Genomic DNA, 15,836 nt, shown 5'->3' with positions numbered 1-15,836 from the left:
AAGGGCTTTTAGTGGCCTTGAGTCATTGTGATGATAATGTAGGAAGAAACAGAAATGGCAACAAGTTAATAACAAAAAAACAACGTCTTTGAAACTTTTTGCTACTTGCAGCTTTTTAGATCAGGGCTGCCACTGAGATACAGTTAAATCCTAGAGGTACTTTAAAAGCAGGAGCTGTTGTAATGTCTTTTCTGGTCAATGGTTTGACACTGGGAAGAGATATCAAGTTTAATTCTTACAAATTAGCATCATCTGACCAAAAGAAGTATCTCTCGGGCTTAATCAGCTTGTATCAACAGTGAGGTTTTGTCATGCAAAATCTGTCCATTTAAACCGTAAGGATGTGCTGGAAGGCCGCTTTTATTTTCAGAGTTAAACTCTTCCCCCATCCTGTGAGTACTGAAACCCTCTTAATGTTTTCAGGAGCTTCAAAGCAGTTTTAAGAAAGGGAAGCTAACTTTTGGGAATATTATGGAAAAACTCCGAATCAAGTATTCCGAAATGTACACCCTAGTTCCTGCAGACATTGAGTCCCAGGTGGAGGAATGCAGGAGAGCTGTAGAAGACGTAGAAGAAAAGGTAATAATGGTGTTTGCACTGGTGTTTCTTTCTGTGGAGTTGAATGAATGTAAAGAAAAAATTTAGTATCATATTTCTATGTGCCCTGATTTCAACTATAACTTTTATACAGTTTAGTTAAGTGATGATTTTGTGTATTGAATACTGAGGTGCAGTTGCTCAGAATAAGTGACGTCAAACACAGAAATTAGGTGATCTGTTTATTTTTAGTTGTCAAGATGCTTAGTTTTTCTTCTCTTGCATTTAAACATAAGTATTACCTTTCACTTTTTTTTTAACTGGACACTCACTTTAAAGTTATGGACATGGAAAATGCTTTGTTTTAAAACATACTCTCCTTGTACATTTTGAAATAGCAATCAACAGCAGTAAGAATAAAAATTCTACACATCACTTAACAAACAGTGCCTTTCTAATGCTGGTGGTAGCACAATTCTCATAAATCATAGCTGGGCAAATCTTTACACGTGCAAGTCCAGTTTAGAAGAATGAGTGGGAAATGTTTCATAGTACAGACTCAGGAGTTTAGCAAGGCAATGTTATTGGATTGTAAAAAGGCAGCCCAAATCCAACAGAACAAAATTCTGTTCTGTTTAGCATCCACAGAAAGATTTTTGTGTTGCTTTTTAAAGCCTAGAATGTCTCTAACTTACTAAGTAAAATAGATAGTAAATACACAGAAATAAGATCTCAAACTTAGTTAACTTCTGTGCAGATTTCTTAGGAAAATCTAACCTATGTAAACATCTTGTGAACTCCTAATATATATTTATAAGAACTTTTGTTGTTGATTTAACATGCAGTAAACTCTATTATCGGGTACTTTCTCAAGAATTGTGTACTATTGATTTTATTTTAAGAGAATACGAAATGTTTTGAGAGAAACTAAATTTGTTCTTGTGAAGGCTTCATGTGAAAATCCCTAACAAAGTGAATTAGTCATCAAAATCTGCCTTTTGAACTTAAGGTTGAAAGTTTCAACTGTAGCTTACATATTTGTAACAAAAAGCAATGGATTTTTTTTTTAAGATTTTATTTATTTATCCTTAGAGGGGAAGAGAAGGAGAGAAATATCAATGTATGGTTGCCTCTCTGAGTCCCTGCTGGGAACTGGCCCGCAACCCAGGCATGTGCCCTGACTGGGAATCGAACGGTGATTGCGTGGTTCGCAGGCCCGTGCTCAATCCACTGAGCTATACCAGCCAGAGTAAAAAAAAAAAAAAAAAGCAGTGGATTTTTATTGTGGGGTGTGTCTAAAGATTCCAGGCGACAGAGGTCATGCCGTTCTGTGTAATTGAGATAGCAGCATGATTTTCCTAAATCACGACCTCTCTTAATGTTCCTAAATGGTGTTCGTCCCTGCCAGGAGAACAGCTTCCCAAAAGATCAGAAAACTTTATTTTGCGGAAATTTGTTACATAGGAGTAGAAAGTTATGCAGCAACAAAAAACCCAGTGCAGGATTATTTTTTTTTTTTCTAAAAGTCTTGCCTATGATATGGTGTGGTCTGTGAAATAAAAACATTTTCTGAAAGTATCAACAGCTTGATGTGAAAAGAGCGTGGACTCTGGAGTCTGGCAGCTTGGGACTTCTTGGGGCAAGTTCAACTGTCCCCTTGGCATATGACCTTAATTTAACCAAGTCACTTAGCTCTGTTTAGTTTCTGCGTCTGCTTACTATTTTTATTGGAATGTTCTAGTCTCAGTGGTTGTATAGATAGAATAGTTTTTTTAAAAGTTAAAGGATTATACAAAAGCATAAAGTACTATTTAGTTATCTAGTGGCTACTGGAAGAAAACCTTATCAACATAGCCAAAAGAGGGGGGGAAAGAACATGAACTAATCAGACATTTGAAAAATGACACACTCAACATTCATGTATCTTTCCTAATCCCAGTAATTTTTTTAAGGAAATCATTTGGATAAAAATTGACATTGTTCAGCAGCTAGACTTCTGATCGCTGCGAAAACACACTGGAAGCATTCCCACAGACAAAACTAAGCTTTGAATGTCCTTGAGGTTATTTTACCCTAATGAATATTAACGCAGGAGTTACAGTTTTTTAAGTCAGCTTGAGAGGAAATTTGATTTTATTGAAAACAGTTCTTTGCAGAGGATTTCCTCATGAAATGGAGAGACTGTGTAATGAACAGTTTACCTCTCAGAAATTCTTTCATGTCATCTGCTCCTCTGGGGCGTGTTCCGGAGAGATCGCTCAGTTGTTGTGCCTGGTGTGGCACGCATCTGTAAGTGTGTGCTGTGGATTGCACTCCACAAATTTGTGTCTTTCAGGTTTGTTTCCTTTCTTTGGGTTGGATTTAATAGCTTGGGTCAGCACAGCTGCTGTCTCTGAGCCTGCTAACGTACCCTCTCATGAACCCATTAGCCAGTATGGTTTGGAAATTTTGGGGGGACCCTTGAACAGTTTTTATAACAAAAGCACATAACAGTGGGACTAGCCCTTTTCTCATTCAAACCTGTGACTGGAGTGCAGGGAACATCTCTACACCAAAATGTGTCTTTCTCCCTTTGTAACAGATTAGCAGTGAAGTCTTGAAAAGTTCACCATCACATGCCATGAGTAGGAAAATAGATGAAATTAACAACGGGCTTCATAATGTTGAAAAGATGTTGGAGCAGAAGAGCGAAAGTATCGAGAAAGCTCAAGCAATTCAAAAGGTAACATCCTCCTCTCGCTTCCTTCAGCCTTTGGTAGTCTGCCTGCCCATCTGTCATCCCAGGGTGTGCTCTCTGGGTTAATCTGAGCTACAGAGATGCCAACCCAGCTCCCCGGGCCACCCTCCCTGAGAGCGTCACCTGCACCAGCTTGGTGGACAAGGTTGCATTTGAGAATTGTTCTCAGTTTTTTTCATGAAAATATACCCACCCTCCTGAGAGCCTGTGATTGTGGACTGGTCTTTTCACAAATAAAGGAGAGTGAAGATCTTACCTTTATAAGACTATGTAAAAATATTATACATATATAAATATAAATATATGTAAAACAAAGGCTAACATGTTGCTGTGTTTGAGCATTTCTTAGAACCTTTGGTTTTCTAAAGTGAAATAATATTGGGGATTAAAATATGGAACATTTATAAAACTCATTGGATTAAAGACATGTCAGTAGGATTGTCTGTCAACTATAATTGAAAAATAAAAGTACAGTAACATTGAAAAGTATTTCAATAGAATATGAATAGTATTAGCAACTTTTCTTTAGACTACAAGGGGGGATAGGAAAATAGAAATTCCAATTTCTTTCTCTGGTAAAATGTCTTCAGAAATCAAGTCTTAGGTGAAAGTGTACATAAACATATTTCCCCTCTTAACTCCCAAGTAAACTCTACAGATAGCAATTTTTTAAAGATTTTATTTTTTATTTATTTTTAGAAAGAGGGGAAGGGAGAGAGAGAGAAACATAGATCAGCTCCCTTTTGCACGCACCCAGGCCAGGCGAGGACCGAACCTGCTACTCAGGCGTGCGCTCTGACGGGGGATCGAACTGGCGACCAATCGACCATTCGCTTTGTGAGGCGACAGCCAACCAACCGAGCCACACTGCTCGGGACTAGAGAGCATTCTTATTCTAATCTACATTTTGAGGAAATTTTCTAATGTGAACGGAGACTTTTAAAAATAGGTCAGAGTATGGTTCGCCGTTGGACAAAATCTCAGACTCTTAATAAATAGAGGAATCTAGTTTAAGCAATAAGATTTTCCCATTTCTAGAAAGTATGTCCTGAAGCAAATATTAAGTAAGAATTAATTATTTTACCTGTGGAATGCCCTCTGGGCGGCCAAGGCCAGGTCTGAACCCAGCCTGTCAGTTTGTTGAATCCAAAGCAGTTGCTACTATTATGTGTGGCCAGAACGTGCGGCCGCCACCCTGATCCTGAGTTCAAGCAGACACATTCTTTTTATTGGTTTCATTTTTGTACTTGATAAAAATCGTCTTTTCAAAAGTGCATGTATGTGCTGATGTAAATAGGTGTAGATATTAACTGAAGCCCTTTTAAAACCTAATGTTAACACTCTTGGAGGATGAGGGCTGTGTTGACCCTATTTGGCGACCCCTCATCTCTGCGAATGTCCGGGTCCTCCTGCTCTCCTGCAGCGAATTCGTACGGAGATGAATACTGTGAGAGTTGAGAGACCTCAGAAAGAGTGTTTTCCAGTTTAGGTCACCAGTGATTGCTGGGCGTACATGAATAGCTGCCTGTGGTGGTGTTTTGGTAGCATTGACCGTGCAAGTAGCATGTGAACACCAGGAATTACCACAATACACCATGACACCTGCATTTGAATTGACGTGTGATTTCCTTGTTCAGAAAATGTGGGACGAGCTGGATCGCTGGCATTCCGAGCTCAATGAGCTGGATTCCGAAGTGCAGGACATTGTCGAAGGGGATCCAGGACAGGCTCAAGAATGGATGGATAACTTGATGGTTCCTTTCCAGAAGTATCAGCAAGTATCCCAGAGAGCAGAACTGAGAACCTCCCAGTTAAACAAGGTGCGGCGGTAACATGTGATAATGGCGCATAGTGTGTCATGGGGTGGAGATCCGTCTAAAACAAATAAAAATACATATTCAGAGGTATCCAGTTTCCCTTTGGTTGCCAATTTTAGGATTTGAAGCTAGAGCCACACAATAGGTTCAGGTGGGCACCCAAGGGACAGATGTCACTGAAGGGGCAGGCAGGAAGTCTACCTGGGCAGGCAGGGGCAGGTATCTGAGACTGAGGCCCAGCACAGCACTTGCAGTAGGCCATCTTGGGAGTCCAGGGAGGGTGTCAGCAACAAGGAAGAATGTCGTTTGGAACAAGACACCTCCTTTTCCCCCTCTAAGCAGGAGTCGTGGGTGGGTGGCCGGTGGTGTATATGTGACTGAACAAGCATGAGGCAGGGTCCTAGTCTGAGGAACTGGGATAGCCTAGGACAAGGCCCTGGACAGGTGGACAAAATACAAATCCAGTTTTCAGAATGAGGCAAACTGTGGGAGCCAAACTAGTTGCAAGGCTAACTTAGAACCCTTGCCGAGGCCCCTGGCTTTGGGGTGGGACTTTTTAAGTCCTTTCCAGCTGTGGTCTGGATTAGTCTTTAAAGTTGGAAGGATCAGAGCTGGAGGGTGGGGGCAGGGGCAAGTGGTCCCAGCCATGGAGTGTGGAGCCCTGCAAGGCTGACAGACCGTTGACTACCAGCCTCAAATTCTTCATTCAAGTCAATAGGAGGCACCAGTCAGACTGCGTTTGTTACTGCCTCTCTGTCACAGGCCACAGTCAAGATGGAGGAATATCACGATCTCGTGAAGAGCACTGAGGCTTGGATAGAAAACACCGGTCGTTTGCTGGCCAGCCCTGCCAACTACGACTCTTCAAAGGCACTGAGTCTCCGTGCTAGCACCCTTCAGGTAAGTGTTCTTTCTGTACTTTCTGGGAGTCACAGAATCTGCATAATGATCAGTGACTTAGCTAACCGTCATGGTGCTTCCCCCACCTTTTTTTTCCCCCCTTGAAAACCACCATATCTTCAACTGTGCCAATCGGCAGAAGGATGCTTGGAAGGGTGGCTGGCTATGGACAGGGATTCTGGAGACCAGGGTCTTGTTCTTTCTGTCCTGGCATCTACTAAGTCAGCGGTAGTAGATACCAACCTTTTTGGCATCAGGGCCCGGTTTCATGGAAAACAGTTTTTCCACAGACCCAGGAGGGGGTCGGAAGGGAATGGCTTTGTCGCCTGCCGCCAGGGGCAGCTTGATTGTCACGTGCCACTCACTGGTAGGGCTTAGATATGAGTCTGCAGGCAGTTGAGTTATTGTGGTCTCTGTGCAGCCCGTCCTCTCTGCTCATGGTAATCTGTGTGTGCAGCCGCTCCCCAGCGTTAGCACCACCACCTCGGCTCCTCGTGACGTCATCAGGCATTGGATTCTCACAAGGAGCCCACAGCCAAGATCCCTCCCATGCCCAGTTCACAGCAGGGTTCGCACTCCTAGGAGGATCTGACGCCACTGCTGATCTGACGGGAGGTGGAGCTCAGGCCTTAATGTGAGCCACGGGGAGCAGCTGTGAATACTGATGAAGCTTTGCTCGCTCTCCCTCTGCTCACCTCCTACTGTGCGGCCTGGCTCCCAGCAGGGTGGGGACCCCTGCATTACCTGACTCGTGGGGTAATTTACTGTACCCTCGATGGGCCTCGGTTTCCCCCATCAGTGAAGTAAGGATTTTGCACTGAATGGTGATGGTTTGGGTTGGCAAAATTCTAAGATGGCTCCCAAGGTTTTTGTCCCCTGAAGTACACGACCTGTATAATCCCTTCCCCTTGAGTGTGGGCGGGAATGTGAGCGTGTGATGAGATAGCTCTCACTGATTAGGTTTCATCACTGTACTGCTAAGGTAATGGGGTGACTGTTCCTGTGAATACAGGATCAGTCATGGTTATATAGTTATAAGACCTCGTAGAAGCAGACTTCAGAGAGGTTCTCCCACTGGCTTGAAGAAGTAAGCTGCCATATGATGAGAGGGCAGTGGGGCTAGGATCCCAGGGTGGCCTCCAGAAGCTGAGAGTGACCCCGAGTCCACAGTCAGCAGGAAAACTGGCATCTCAGCCCTACACCTGAGCTCTGCCAGCGTCCTGCATGAACTTGGAAGAGAAACCCATGCTCCAGATGGCGCCTTGATTGCAGCCATGTGGCGTCCTGAGCGGAAGACTCATCTAACCTGTTTCTGGACTCTTGAGCCATGGAACCTATTAGAATAATACCTTTCTGTTTATTTTAAGCTGCTAAGTGTGGTAATTTGTTACACAGCATTAAAAAAAAACTAATCCATGGTTCCTTCCCATTCGGCCATGCCATAATCCCAAATTTCCTGTACCCCCCGGGTACTCTGCAGGGGCCCCGTGCCTCCGTGCTAGCTTGCAAAGACAGATGAAAGCCTTTTCTTACTCGGGACCATGACTGCCCGAGATCTTCCTGGTGCCAACTGCTGGCTTACGTTTTATTATGAAGGCACATTTCACTTCTCTCATATTACTTAGCCACCAGTAAGAATCTCATAGGAAAAGGTTTATTCTATAACAATTTTTAGGGTGATCAGACCTCAAAGTTGATCCAGCTCCTTTTTATGTCCTTAGAGTAGCTCACTGTGTTCCGTGTTCCTAAGTGAACATCTGACTTCCTATCTCCCCCCCCCCCCAATTTTTGAGATGTGCTGGAAGAAAGCTGTTACATTTTTACCCATTTGTTTCTTTTCTTCCCCTCGCCTGTGATTTCTGCCCCCCACCGCTTGGGTTGACTTTCCACATCCCCCTTTATTTTAAATCGCCTGTGTTTTTCATCATTTTAAGGAGTTTGCAAACACAGAAGAGAGAAATAATCCCTTTTCCCTCAAATGCTTATTATAAGATTTTTTTAAAAACACTGTGTAAGAGTGAACTCAGGCAAAAGCAGTTGGACTTTGCTACCTACTGACACAAATGTGAAAGCACCTCTCACTTGCTGGCCTTCCTGAGCCAGAGCTGAGTGGAGCTCTGTAAGGGGAAGCACAGGCTGGTTTCCCACAGACTGTATCCTAACCAATCCCCAGTAGAAAGTAGGTCTCAAAGAACTGTTCACGTGTGAATACCCCATTTTATCTTTATTTTTAAAAATAGTTGTCTTACTTTTAGGATACTCTTTTGCATTTTTCTAGCACTACCAGGAATGATTCTTAAAATGACTTTTAAAGGTACGAGAACTCTCGACTAAGCTTTAAACATCTGTTTTAATTGCACTATAACCTTCTGTCTGGATAGTATTAGTTAAAATAGGTTTTTATAACCCAAAGATGCTGTTTATAACCAAAAACTGCTATTGTAATTAAGAGTCATGGAAACATACATTTCATTGTAAGAGAGGAAAACAACTTATTTTTCAATCAGCTTCATTGCGGTATAATTTGCACACAGTACAGCTAGATGAGATTTTTAGATGAGTTTTGATAACGCATACAGCTGTGTAACCACCGCCACTGCCGATGCGGGGGACATTTCCGTCACCCCAGTGCTTCCTCCCAGTCCTTTGCAGTCAGTCCCCCTGTCCTACCTCCAGCCCTAGTAAAGCACGTACTCCTTGCTTTCTATTAGTATAGGTTTGCCTTTTGTACAATATTCTAGAAATAGAATCATATAGTATGTAGTCTTTTGTACCTGACTTCTTTTACTGAGCATCATGTTTTTGAGATTCATATAGGTTGCTAGGTTTATAAGTAGTTTATTCTTTTGATTGCTGAATAGTAGTCCATTAATGTAAATACATAATATGTTTAGCCCTTCACCAGTTAATGGACATGTGGATTGTTCAAGTTTTGGTCTATGTATCTATTGTTGTGTAACTAATATGTTACTCTAGAAGTTAGCAGCTTAAAACAACAAACATTTATTACCTAACAGTCCATGTGGTGGGTCTGGAATCCAGGCAGGGCTTAGCAGAGTGCCTCTGGCTCAGGGGCTCTCGTGAGAATGCAGTCAAGGTGTTGGCCAAGGCTGTGGTCTGCTCTGGAGGCTCACTTTGGGTGAGGGAGGCGGCAGGATGCACATCCAAGCTCATTCACAGGGTTGTTGGCAGGCCTTGGAAGAGCCACCTGCATATGCAAGGCTGTCTCATGGCATGACAGCTGGTTTCTCTCTCCATAAACGATCTTAAAGAGAGAGAGAGAGAGCTCCTAAAACAGACTTTGATGATCTAACCTTGGAAATTGTAACACATTGCTTCTGCCATATTTTATTAGAGGTCACTCAATAAGCCCCAGTTCAAATTCCAGAGGGAAGGACTATAGGTTAGCTGTTTCTGGTCCTATTAATGACGGTGGAGGAGCAGGATCATGTGGTTCAAAAATGGGTGTTGCAAGCCCACCAGAATCAATAGACACTCTGGCCCTGGCTGGGTGGTTCACTTGGTTGGAGCATCTTCCCTTACACCGAAGGGTTGCTGGTTCAATTCCCAAGCAAGGCACATAGCTAGGTTTCAGGTTTAGTCTCCAGCTGGGGCACATATGGGAGGCAACTGGTCAATGTTTCTGTCTCACATCTGATGTTCTTCCCTCTTTCTCTCTCAACCCCCACCAACCTCTAAAATGGATAAACATATTCCCAGATGAAGATTAAAAAGAATCGTTAGACACTCCGAAGTCATCCACTACCATCAACAATAGTGTTCAGGGTTTTATTACGAAACTGGAAATAATCAGGAGTTTGATATGTTGAGACAAATGTAAATTTTCTTGGATTTAAATTTTTGTCAGCTTTCAGTATCTCAATGTTTCTTTTTCCCCCCCTTGTTTCTCATTATGTAGATGGCTTTGGAAGATTCGGAACAGAAACATAATCGTTTACATTTGATTTTCACCGCTCTGGAAGACTTGTCGGCGATTTTTGAAACAGGTGACTTAGCACGGACCATACAGGAGTTAAGTCATCAAGTAGCAGCTTTACAACAAAGCATCATGGGAAGCCTCCCCCAGCTTCAGCACATGGCTGATGTAAGTTGGCACTATAAAGATGTGATTTCTTATTTCTTTTATTTTATTTTATTTATTTATTTATATATTTATTTATTTTTAGAGGGGAAGGGAAGAAGAGAGGGAGAGAAATATCGGTGTATGGTTGCTTCTGCTGGGGACACACAATGTATCATGTGTCCCCTGCTGGGAACTGGCCTGCAACCCAGACATGTGCCCTGACTGGGAATCAAACTGCGATCCTCTGGTTCGCAGGCCCGCGCTCAATCCACTGAGCTACACCAGCCAGGGCTTGATTTCTTATTTCTAATGTATATTTCACTTAATAAATTAGAGTTATCCTGCTAACTAGTTTTATGAAGACATGTTGATGTGGTACTTTTTATTTTTTCAATTATGTTCAAAGGGAAGAATCCTGACCAAATGAGCTCAGTGTTGTCTCTGTCAGAGAGGAGATACTGTGGATTTAGAGGTACTGATCAGCAGAGAAGGAGTTAAAACATAGCCTCCCAAGTCTTCACCAATAGCAATACTTTCTGAGGGGCTGGGGCTTGCTGGCCACTGGGCTTTTTAATATTCTGTTTTGACTTGAACCCTGTGTGGTGTTTAATTAAGGGTGGAGTAAGTGCTGTATCAAAGGCAGGTACAGCTCGTCTGATTTACCTCTCGCTCCTCAGTTACATTCCCTGTACCACACTTGTATAACTTCGGGGAATAGTAATTGTTAAATATTCTTGGTTAATGATGCCTATGCCAAAGTTTTTAAGTGCTTCTACAATTTTTGATGAAAAATATCCTAAAATACATTGTGTATTTTTATATACCTTTTTTCAATATAAGGTGCAGAAAGTGATTTCAACATGATTTAACTTTTCCTCGTAGTCTGGATACATCACTATAAAATTACTGACTGTACTTACTGCTTTTGCTGATTGCTCTGTTTGTCCTCTGTTGAATGGTCCAAACTGCTGGAATTTGAACCTTCAGGCTGTGTCTTTGTAGTTTTTTCTGTCCCCTTCATCATTAGCTGTGCCTCTGTATTGCTACAGTGTGTCTGCCTGGAGAGCTAGTTAAAGGCCCCAAGGCCCTCTCACAGCGCCAGTGGACTACACTACCTGACCATGGGGGTTTTGTAGCATGCTGCAGCATTTCACTTTAAGGTTCTTGTCCAGGCTCTAGAGGTTGATGTCAGTAAGAGAATAACCACTGCATAAATGATCTATTGTTTAAATTAGTTGAAGTTATAAAGTAACGACTTTTCAAATGGCAACAAGCCATCCGCAGGAAAGTACCGCCTATTTTCCAGCTCCTTGTGTGTTCCTTTCTTTCCCAAGGGCAACTTTATCATTTTACTTACAGTGGTGGGAATTTTTAAAATGTGAGACTCACTTGTATTCAAGTATTTAAACACATTCCAAAGATAAATCTAAAGAGTTTGCAGATCGTTGAGACTTTACTTAAAAATCAATTCAGATGTATACTACAGATGGTCCCCAACTTAACAATGGTTTCACTTAAGATTTTTTTGATTTTATGATGATGAGAAAGTGAAATGCATTCAGTAGAAACCATATTTCAAGTTTTGAATTTTGATCTTTTTCCAGCTAGCAACATGAAGTAAGTTAGTCTCTTGTGGTGCTGAACAGAAGCAATGACCACCCCTCCCATCTGCTACACCGTCCTCAGGGTACACAGTTAGTGGCTGAGAGTGTATTCATTGTGTTAGATGATTTTGCCCAGCTGTAGGCTCATGCAAGTGTTCTGAGCACATATAAGGCTCAGCTGTGATGTTTAGTAGGTTAGGTGTATTAAACGTATTTTTGACCTAATGATATTTTAAATTTACAATGGGTTTGTCAGGAGGTAACCTCATCATAAGTCAAGAAGCATCTGTACCTTTGTTCTCAGAATATAAGTAATTGAAAAGTGGCTTTATGAGGACCTTTAACTCAATAGTGTGTAAGCAGTGCTTTGTAGTGTGGTGTACTAATAATAGAATAGCATTTTTTAATGGAAAACAATCAACAGTATCTGAGTAGCCCTTGTTTAGTCTTTAAGAGGTACAGAAGTAGCAAACATATTTTGGTTAAATGTTAGAATAGAATGAATGGCAATAAATTGTGTCTTATAGATGTACACAGCTTATACTGCATGAGTGTTGGGTTTTTTTTTCTGAAACTCTAGGATGTGGTTGCTGTTGAAACTGAAGTAAAATCAATGGAGAAAAGGGTTTCAAAAATTAAAGCTATCCTATTATCTAAAGAAATATTTGATTTTTCACCTGAAGAGCAACTTAAGCATGGGGAGGTAAGCCTGGATCATTATTTAAAGTATTTATTTTTAGATATGTAATAATATGATATAATAAAAAGTATTTAGTCTTGCTAGAATAATAGCACAATAAAATTGAAAGAGACACGGCCCAGGCCAGGTGGTTCATTTGTTTGGAGTGTCATCCCATCCTTCAAGAGGTTGTGGTTTCAATTCCTGGTCAGAGCACAGGCCTTGGTTGTGGGTTTGACCTCCAGTCAGGGCACATCCTGGAGGCAACCTGTCTGTCTGTCTGTCTGTCTGTCTCTCTGTCTCCCTTCCTCTGTCTCTAAAATCCAACAAAATATTCTTGGGTAAGGATTTTTAAAAAGTTGAAAGATATGAATGTTTATAAACATCATGTTTTAAATCATATAGCACTATTTATATAAAGATAATTTTCTTATAAGTAATTTTTTTCATTTAATTTCTTCCAGAAACTTAAAAGTTTGGAAGTTTTGCTTTCAAGTCAAATTTAATTTTTTAATAGTCCAAGAGTTTTAGGCTCTAAGGTAGGATAACTGAGTCCCAGCCCCAGCCAAGCTGCTTCCTGGCTCTGTGACTTGGAGCTCTCGGTTAACATTTTGTATCTGCACATTGGTATTGCAATGATTATGTTGGACGGGTATAATGCATAGAGAGCCCTTAGCACTAAATAGAACACAGATGTTGATTCTGCCTAGTGGTTAGGACCATGTGCTTTGGGGTCAGGCAGCCTGGGTTCTAATCTCAGCCCTGCTTTTCTCTCCTTACCTTGGTCTTCTAACTGCTGCCAATCCACTTTCCTTACCTAGGACCTGGGAGTTCTGATACCTACCTCCCAGGGTAGCTGTGAGGATTAAATGAAATGATACATATGAATAGTAAAGTGAATAATCTCTTCTCATTCCTTGATTATGTAAATCCAGGTTTCTGTGGATCAGATGTCATTAAAGCAAAGTAATTATACCTTTGGGACTTATAAAACTTGACAGGACAGTTCTGTTCAACTCAGGAAGCATTATCTGAGAACCCAGGCCTGTGCTGGGTGCGGTTGCTGCAAGAGTGAGACGCACTACTAGGGGGTACCACGGCTCACTGCCTGGTGGTAACACACAAAGCAGAACTACAGTTCCAGGGCGGGGAGGAGGGGAGAAGGAAGGCAAGGGTTGTCCAAGTGCATCATTAGTGCTAAGCCACTCTTGCCCCAGACATTCATTCTTCCCTGAGAACTTTAATAACCGGATCACAAGTAATAAAGTGATCTTTTTCACGCCGAGCTAATGTTTTAAAAATCAAAACCATAGATTAGAGACTAAATTATACACTTAGAATTTTGAATAATCAGATTCAACATTGTCCTTTTTTTCCTTCACGTATGAACCATGCATATCTGATATAATTAAGGTCATACTTGAAAATATACATCCTATGAAGAAAACCATTGCCGAAATACTGTCTTACCAAGTGGAACTGAGTTTACCCCAGACAGGACTGAAACCTCTGCCTGTGTTTCAGCGGACCAATCAGCTTCTTCAAGATATAAAACTTTTGGAAAATGTGACTCATGAACAAAATGAGTTGTTAAAGGTGAGTAGCTTCTGATGACAGCCAACTGACTGGATGAAAACATTTGGCAAATGCTGGTTTTGTTTTCACTTTTGCTGGTTGGGTAGGTCAAGTTCTCATGACAGGAAGGTGTGGCCCGTGTTGATTCTTTTTGGTTTCTTCCAGTGCTGTTGCCCAGGAAGCGGCATTTGACGCAGGGGTGTATCTTCTCGCTAAAATGGGGCTGAAGTTAGTTTTCTCCGTTTTTACCCTTGTTCTGGTTATAGACTTTGAAGCATAGTTACGATCTGTCTCACTCGGTTCTCCAGTTGTGGAAGACCTGTGTGGGTCCAAGGTGAGGGAAGAGGCTCGAACTTGAACAGAGCATTTGTGGTCTCGTGGGGCCCATGGACTCTGACAGTATTCGTTCCCGCGATAATTTCTTTTTGCACCTCAGTCACTTTCCTGTTCATCGTCTCATTTTGTTCTCAAGTATTTGGTACAGGAAAGCTGGCACTTTCCCACCTTATTTTTACCTGTAAGGAGACTTGTGCCAGGAGGTAGAGAGCTTGCTGAGAGAACACTGAATTGACTTGTGTTGAGACCCGTTTGTGTACCAGTAGGGCAGGTATTTGAGTTTTTAGATTGCGGGTGGTGGTCTCCGTATCAGGGTCTCTTTCTTCTAATGTTTGACCTCTTTCCGTCCCTCCCCTTTTTTTCTCTTTTCATTTTGTTTGATCCCAGTCTCAAGACAGCCATCATCATTAGATAGAACTCACAAGAGTGGAAGGTTCCGGAAGAGCCTGAAATCCCACAGACTTTTTTCAGCTCTTGGCGGAACCCTCTTCTGCCCACATTTCCTGATTAGATGGGTCAGGGTAGGAGGAAAGGTTTATCTTCCTTTTTCCCGACTACCCCCTGATTGTAGGAAGAAAACTACTTCTCCCTCTTAAATTTTACTCATCCTTCGGTGGCCACTGTGTTCTCCTAAGATTCGAGGACACCGTGACCTCTGGTTTGAGTCTTGATCCCATACCCTCCGTGGCCTGGTCACTGGTCTGCTGATGTCATTTCCTAGCAGCCACAGGGAGAAAAGAGACCTGGTACTCAATGTACTATTTCTGAACAATATGAAGAGAAGAAAAGAGGAGGATACAAAATTTGATCCATTATTTTTTATTTTTTTTCTGCTTCTTGGTCTCCTGTCAGGAACAGCCCCAACTGTGCTCGAAAGTGACTTCTTCACAACATGAATAGGAGGGGGAAATAGAAGACAAAATTTATTTTGTGCCAAATTAGGTATCAAACTGTGCCACTAAAATTTTCCATCTTACTATGTTGGTGGAAATCGGATGCCATCTCATAGAATTCAAAGCTAAGTAAGCCAGTGCTAATGAAAAGGATTAGAATACGGTACATTGATTTTCATTCCTACTTTAGATATTAGAAGTGCCCTCATTGCAGAAAACAAGACACATTACTTTTGGGGCCAGTCATGGGATGTTGCTCTTTATAGAGGCTGGGGAACAGGTGTGTGCAACGAACATAGTTATTCATTTCCAGCCTGCAGCCAAGAGTGTGGTTAAAGATTAAACTGAATACATGGAAGAACTCTGTGTTGGCCAGGAGCTTTGTAGTTTAAAAGACATTTTGCTTCACTGTGAACCATAGCACGGAAATAGCTGGACTTGCTTTTGAAATTCATTTCTTTATTTCTTCGTACTTTGGTCACAGCGTTTGGTCCACAGGCAGCTTCGAGCTCTACTGCTCGCTTCGCGTGAGACTCCCGGCATTGTTCTGGTTAGTTTCGCCTTGTCCTGCCACCTCAGGCTGCCCTCGCACCCTCAACCTTTTACTCATACAGTGTACATTACTGATCCAGTGCATGCCGGGTGAGGATGTGGCTGGAACGGGGAAATTTGTC

At 41.9% G+C, this 15,836-nt stretch overlaps 1 protein-coding gene across 5 annotated transcripts in view; it reads left to right on the top strand.

Moving 5' to 3' along the window:
• Window positions 1-15,836, top strand: part of SYNE2 (spectrin repeat containing nuclear envelope protein 2) — a 296,623-nt gene that overhangs the window by 178,733 nt on the left and 102,054 nt on the right. For all 5 annotated transcript variants that reach the window (XM_037031145.1, XM_037031147.1, XM_037031146.1 and 2 more), the window contains 7 exons: window positions 424-579; window positions 3,119-3,259; window positions 4,912-5,094; window positions 5,854-5,991; window positions 9,911-10,096; window positions 12,260-12,382; window positions 13,772-13,954. In XM_037031145.1, the coding sequence (XP_036887040.1) occupies window positions 424-579; window positions 3,119-3,259; window positions 4,912-5,094; window positions 5,854-5,991; window positions 9,911-10,096; window positions 12,260-12,382; window positions 13,772-13,954 (1,110 nt within the window). The remainder of the gene's footprint in view (window positions 1-423; window positions 580-3,118; window positions 3,260-4,911; window positions 5,095-5,853; window positions 5,992-9,910; window positions 10,097-12,259; window positions 12,383-13,771; window positions 13,955-15,836) is intronic.

The sequence above is a fragment of the Sturnira hondurensis genome, unplaced genomic scaffold (assembly GCF_014824575.4).
Source record: "Sturnira hondurensis isolate 20B ecotype Veracruz unplaced genomic scaffold, ASM1482457v3 Scaffold0021143, whole genome shotgun sequence".
NCBI classification, from domain to species: domain Eukaryota; kingdom Metazoa; phylum Chordata; class Mammalia; order Chiroptera; family Phyllostomidae; genus Sturnira; species Sturnira hondurensis.
This window is presented reverse-complemented; position numbering and strand designations above follow the sequence as displayed.